General features: G+C 27.0%; 1 protein-coding gene across 2 annotated transcripts; it reads left to right on the top strand.

Moving 5' to 3' along the window:
- The first annotated feature begins 1,325 nt into the window (after positions 1 to 1,325).
- On the top strand, positions 1,326 to 5,683 carry LOC100168105 (serine/threonine-protein kinase polo-like). Of its 2 annotated transcripts, XM_003242515.4 has the most exons (10): positions 1,326 to 1,478; positions 1,561 to 1,754; positions 3,271 to 3,515; positions 3,712 to 3,909; positions 4,037 to 4,132; positions 4,194 to 4,495; positions 4,564 to 4,773; positions 4,843 to 4,996; positions 5,057 to 5,303; positions 5,380 to 5,683. In XM_003242515.4, the coding sequence occupies exons 2-10, from the start codon at positions 1,659 to 1,661 to the stop codon at positions 5,566 to 5,568; spliced, it is 1,737 nt and encodes a 578-aa protein (XP_003242563.1). In that variant the 5' UTR covers positions 1,326 to 1,478; positions 1,561 to 1,658; the 3' UTR covers positions 5,569 to 5,683. The 2 variants fall into 2 exon arrangements, with proteins under 2 accessions (XP_003242563.1, XP_029343551.1); XM_029487691.1 differs by lacking the exon at positions 1,326 to 1,478 and having other exon boundaries at positions 1,616 to 1,754; positions 3,441 to 3,515.
- The last annotated feature ends 1,047 nt before the right edge of the window (positions 5,684 to 6,730 follow it).

The following is a 6,730-nucleotide window of genomic DNA, read 5'->3' as shown; positions in this document are numbered from 1 at the left end:
TATTGGAAAAAATTAAAAATACATAGCACAATGTTTTGAATAAGGATTTAAAGTTCGTATTTGACAAAATAATAATTATTTGTAGTTAAAAATTTATAAAATGTTCAACTTTTATAGCTAACAATTGAAAATTTAAAAAAAGGTTCAACGAAAATAGGTTATAAATTACTTTATTCACATTAAATAATTATATCATCAATTAATATACTTAGTAATATCATAGGCTGACTGACCGTCTTTGCTCAGAATTGTTTTTCTTATACAATGATACTGTATCATTGAATTCAAATTTAACACCATCCATTACAGCGACCCACTCGTAACCTATTGTACATCAGAGCGATACCTACTTGCTCATCTATGTTATAATATTATAATGTTATATTTGTAATTGTAGAATATACAATTATACATAAAATACATATATCATTATATTAAAGTTTAGTTGAATGTAATTTTATGTATTGGTTCAATATATAACTAGAGCACTATAATAGTGCCTTAATATAACTATGTTTGGTATTTAATGTAGGTATACAATATTTGAAAATTCCAAGGTTCTTATGGCGAAAACAATCATGAGGTAATATGATGTTATAACATTTATTTAGTAAAATTGAGAGGATCCTAATTTTATTTTTTTCACATTTTGATTAAACTATTCAATAGATGAGATGTTATGTGGATGATTATTGTTGAGGGTGGGTGGTTACTTCTTATGTTTCGCTACACCTATATTTTTAAGGATAGCCGCCACTAGCAGTGACTTTAGTATAGGTACTATAAAACAAACTTCAAATTGTCGGGTAAAGTGTTTGATTATTTCGCTAATTATTATCAAAAGGCAAAAAGTAATAACATAACAAAAATAAGTAAAATTATCTTTATTACCTATATAATAGTACTGACTTCAATACTTGTCTATGGTCTATCGACTATCGGATGGGATAGTTTTAATTTTTAAACCAGGCTATAAAAAAAGGTTAGGTTGGTTTAGCGAATTGTTTACACGATCATAAAGAACGATTATAATTTAATATATTGTATAAGTAGCAATGTAAGTAGTTCATAATCGTTATTTCTTGATTATTAATTATTATTATTAGTACTGCACGGTCTAAAGACAGGCAACACAGGCACGGTTTAAAATTATCCCACATAATTATCCCGCACCATGTACCTATCACCGGATTGCACCTATTCTGTGGTTTGGTAGTAAGTTGGTACCACGATTTAAGGTATAACCTATTGGTATATGGTTGGTACAATGGTACCTATTAAAAAAAGAACACAGATGACAGAGTATCAACCTAAATATAGTATTATATAGCAAATAGTACTCTATTGTTAATATTATTTAATATAATTTATGTACTTCGTTATGTATCAAAAAAAGTTTGTGTAATGTATGTTCGATTTTGTTAGTGACGACTGACGACTGAGACACTGAGTACTGACGAAACTAATAAATATACGTAGTAAGTCATAATATTATGTAGGTTGTAGGTTCTTTTTATGAGCTAATCGTACACGATATACCTAACAAGATTTCATGTTTAGGCGTATGGCGTATCACCGTATCTCAGTTGCAGTTCTAGTTCGACAATAATAACATCGATATTATATAATATAATAATATATTATTATTGACCATCAATATGTCCAAATCTAAGGAGGACGAGGTCAAAATCCCGGATGTGATTATTGACACTAAGAACCACAAGAAGTATAAGAAATGCAGCTTTCTAGGAAAGGTAACGACGTCGAAAAATTACCAATGTTGTATTTAACATAGGTACTTTGCTTTGTATTTTTCTTTCATCTAAACTGTGTTTTTTATAATATTTTGCACATCAGTTTGTTGTGTTGTGTTCCACTCCTGATTTTTATAGAGATATTTTTAAAATGACCGTAATATTTCACCATTGGTCTTTAAAAAGTTTAATCCTAACTTGCCTAGGTATATTTGACATTTGTATTAACTTCTAGGTATGTTTTAATTAAAAAAACAATTAAAATATCATGTTCATAATATAATGTATGTATATGTATTTCTTAACAATCGTTTATTTATAATTTATAAGAAAAAATAGAAATTTCCTATTTTAAAATCATTCATACAATCACACTAGATAGAAGAAATAATGTAGAAGCAACAATATTTATTTGGGCAAAAATGTAATGTATACACATAATATCCCCAAAGGTATAATTTGTGATATAACTTCCTCTTTTTCTTCTTTACCCTTGGCTCCAGGCTATACGGGGGGATTTTTAAAACTTGCTCGCCCTATTTTTATGCATATATTCAAATTCTGGTTTATGGAATTTTAAAATACAATTAAAGACCATATTTTTGAATACTTAAGATTTTTGTACACTACTATTTAAAAAAAAAAACTGATAGTGAGCCCACCTGGGGAAGTTAAACTTCTTTCATAAGTATTGGGGCCCGTGAAATTATAAGTGATTTAGGGAGTAGTCCAAAAAGTATTAAACATTTTAAAACATCGTATTTATGTAATATGTATACTTCTAAAAATCAGAATTTGAATAAATGTACTATTAAAGAAAAAAAGGGGAACAAGCATACTTTTAAAGTCATCCTGTTTATTGTTGGCTACCCTTGCCATACACCTAGAGCGTAAAGTGATAAAAAATTCCAGGGGCTAATGTCTCCATTTAGTTATAACTTTATGAATGTTCTATATATAATGTTATGCATAATGTCTAATGTTATGCAATGTATAAACAGTGATTGTGTAAGCATACTCATCCCACTTTTAGCTCTGAATAATGTTAATCCTAATTTTTTTAAATGGGACGCTTTTTTATCACCATCAGAGTTTTAAGCTCCCTGCGTCCCCAACTTTAACTACTGCCTGAAATGTGTTACAGGCCATCCCCTCCCCTTTCTTTCTTCCCTTATTATATTATATTTTAATAGGTCTTTTCTAATTAATTGATGTAATATTAAAAATGTTCCACTACATATTAAGGTGTGACAATCAGTTTTAATAAAATTCCAGGGTTTATTTATAGCGTGAATGCTATGATGTAAATTAATAAAAGTTGTCATCTATTGAAATATATATGGCATCTCTTAGGTCTATTTAATAAAACTGTTAATTTAAAATAAAATCTACATTATTTCGTAGGTACATTTTCGAATAAATTGATGTTATATTGTGTAATATTGAATTTATGAATATTGTGAAAATTGTAATATAATATTTCCATTTATAACTAGTTTTTTATTAACTGTTAAAGGGTGGTTTTGCAAAATGCTATGAAATTATTGATATGAAAACCAAGGAGGTATTCGCAGGAAAAATTGTGTCAAAAAAATATCTTTTGAAACATAATCAAAAAGATAAAATGACTCAAGAAATATTTATTCACAAGGTGTTGAATAACAAAAATATTGTTTCTTTTCATAGTTTTTTTGAGGATAAGGATTTTGTTTATATTGTCTTGGAGCTTTGTCGAAAAAGATCTATGATGGAGCTTCACAGGTGAGTAAATTGTACTCAAGTACATTTAATTTTTATTTTTTCTAATGAAAATGTTTGTACATTGTACTAGTAATCATTATAATTCAACTGTTTGAATTGACTATAAAAGTTTAATGACTATTTAAATTTAATATTTGTATGATAAATGAACTTTCAATTCCTGTTATAGTAAAATTTTAATTTATAACATTTATAGGAGAAGGAAAACACTTACAGAACCTGAAACTCGTTACTACGTGCAACAAATTCTCCAAGGTACATTATATTTACATCAACAAAACATTATTCATCGGGATCTGAAGTTAGGAAATTTATTCTTAAATGATGAAATGGAAGTTAAAATAGGGGATTTGGGTTTAGCTGCAAAAATTGAATTTGTTGGACAGCGTAAAAAGTAATTATAGCCATTTTTATTTTTAAATAAATAAAATATATAATATAAATATTTTTTGTAATAAGCAATTCGTACGGTAAATATTAATATATTTAAAAAAATAATGAAAGTACCTAATTATTTTTAGAACATTATGTGGTACTCCAAACTATATTGCTCCAGAGATTCTCAGTAAAACAGGTCATAGTTTTGAAGTGGATGTATGGTCTATTGGTTGTATTATGTATGTAATCAAAAATAATATTTGTAATATTTTTCAATATTATCAATGTTTTAAATTTAAGGTATACACTGTTAGTTGGAAAACCACCATTTGAAACAAACTCTTTGAAAGAAACATATGCACGAATTACACGATGTGATTATAATATACCTTCTCATTTAAATAAGAATGCTAGAACACTTATTGAAAAAATGCTTCAATCTGACCCTAAAAAACGTCCTCTAGTTTCTGAAATATTGAAAGCTGACTTCTTTACTATTGGTTATATGCCTAAAAAGTTGCCACCATCTTGCCTAACAACGGCACCTCGTTTTGATTCTATCAACTATAGAGAATCAATTTCTAATCGTAGACCACTAATTGGTAATTAATAATTGTATATCCATTGAAAGTCTTATATATTTTGTCAATTTTTATTTCTTAAATTTTAGAACTCAACAGTCCAAAACCTGCTGTTAATAAATCTGCTTCAAAACCTCAAGACCCAGGTTTAAAACATCCAATGTTTACTGAGCCAAGCAGACCTTCCGTTAGAAATAGTGTATCTACAATTGATTGTAAAGAACATATGATTTCTCTTGAAAAAGAATTGGAAAATTTATTAAATCTAAAACCATCTAAAACTAGAATGAACAATATGGGTATGCTTTTTTAGATCATATTGCTTATATATTAGTATTTTTAACATAGTTAATGATGATAAATTTTAGAAGAAACCACTGATCCAGTTGCTCAACCTCTCATTTGTGTCAGTAAATGGGTTGACTATTCTGATAAATATGGATTTGGTTATGAATTATCCGATGATAGTGTAGGTGTCATGTTTAATGATTTTACCCGAATTGTACTATTGGCTAATTTAAAGTAAGATGTTTCTTCAATTTCATATCATTAAAATGTATTTACAAATCTTAAATATTTTAGGGATATCCACTATATAGAAAAAAATGGCTTTGAACAATACTATACTATTGACCAAACACCACCAGCACTGGAAAAGAAAATTAAGTTGTTGATGTACTTCAGGCGATACATGGATGATCATCTTAATAAAGCTGGAAAGGATTTATTAGCTAAAGATGCAGATCAATTGAGTCGTACTCCGTATCTATATCAGTGGTTTAGATCTACTTCGTCAGTTATTATGCAACTCTCTAATGGGACTCTACAAGTACTATTGAAAATAATGCATACATCGCATACTATATAAACAATTAATATTGAATTTTTTTTTTAATTTTGATTAGATAAACTTCACAGATCATACAAAAGTCATATTGTGTCCACTAATGAAAGCTGTGACCTTGGTTGAAGAAAATATTTTTCGTACATACCATTTCAATACAATTGCGGAAAATGGCTGTAGTCCTGAATTTGAAAAATGCTTACATTATGCTCACAAGAAAATTGGCTTTATATTGAAAAATAACAAATAATAATTTACTTTTGGAGTACTAATTTATGTTTAAAATTTAAAAGTTAAAATCAAGAGGCATTATATATATAGGTTGTAAACAATTTTTTTTTATAAAGATGTATTATAATTATTAATTAAGCTTATTATTTTTATTATTAAATACAATTTATTTAATTCCTATATTTGTTAAGAAATATTTTTGATTAATTTAAAAAAAAATAATGATTGTACAGAGACAAAAAAAATTGTACCTATTTAAAATATAATAGGTAGTATCACAACACAGAATCAAAGGTATATTTTAGAATTAATTGTAATAAATAAATTCTTACATGTGTTATTAATATCTATACAGTGGTGGTGCGTTTTCAAACTCAACTATAGTTATGTTAAGCATTAAATTAAATTTCTTCCTTTAAAAAAAAAAAAAATTTTAAATAATTTCTATTTTATTACGTATTATGTTCGCTCCTATGACTTCAGTTATATAAGACAATACTTGCCAATTATAACAGCTGAAGTTTTTTATTTTAAAATAATTATTAGCATCTTATATTCTTATTGACTAGTGCTATAATGGACACAAAATATAACAACTTCTATCTAAATTCTATTCTATAGGTAGGTTCATTTAAATTGGCTTTTAATTTTTCTGGGCATTTCATTAAGCTTTGTAATATTAGTGTCTGGTGTATTAAATCATATTTTTTGAAGAGTAATTTGTCTAGAATTTTATTGCATTTAAATCCACGACCTACCTATTTATAACTTAGTAGTTAATATTACCTAATGCCTAATATTATATTGTACACAATAAAAATGCAATATTAATTTATTGTACCTACATAATAGTAAAATATAAAATATAATATTATTGATGAGTTAATTGGCTGATAAAGTGATAACTATAGGTACACTTTTATACGTTCAATCTAACATTCTTAATTCATAAAAGTGAAAATGTTCACTTGTTTTTTATTTTATTAATGTTTGATGATTTTGTAATATTTACTTCTCTATTGGTTGTTTAAAATTGAAACTAAAAGAAAGGATGGTGCTGAGAAAATCAGAGAGGGAGAAAGGAAACTCTTAGAAAAATCAAGTTAGAGTAGTTAGATCGACCTATATTTTTCATACATTATGAATCGGTTATAGAGTACTACTACCTACTCTAAGAGTAG

This window comes from Acyrthosiphon pisum, chromosome A1 (genome assembly GCF_005508785.2).
Source record: "Acyrthosiphon pisum isolate AL4f chromosome A1, pea_aphid_22Mar2018_4r6ur, whole genome shotgun sequence".
In the NCBI taxonomy this organism is placed as follows: Eukaryota; Metazoa; Arthropoda; class Insecta; order Hemiptera; family Aphididae; genus Acyrthosiphon; species Acyrthosiphon pisum.
Note: the sequence above shows the minus strand (reverse complement) of the source record. Positions and strands in the feature narration are given on the sequence as shown.

What these genes read in the sequence shown, in the direction of transcription:
- LOC100168105 (XM_003242515.4), top strand. Translation starts at nt 1,659, where the DNA reads ATGTCCAAATCTAAGGAGGACGAGGTCAAAATCCCGGATGTGATTATT. An exon ending in TAATCGTAGACCACTAATTG is followed by an intron (nt 4,496 to 4,563) that starts GTAATTAATAAT and finishes CTTAAATTTTAG; the next exon opens with AACTCAACAGTCCAAAACCT. An exon ending in GTACTATTGGCTAATTTAAA is followed by an intron (nt 4,997 to 5,056) that starts GTAAGATGTTTC and finishes TAAATATTTTAG; the next exon opens with GGATATCCACTATATAGAAA.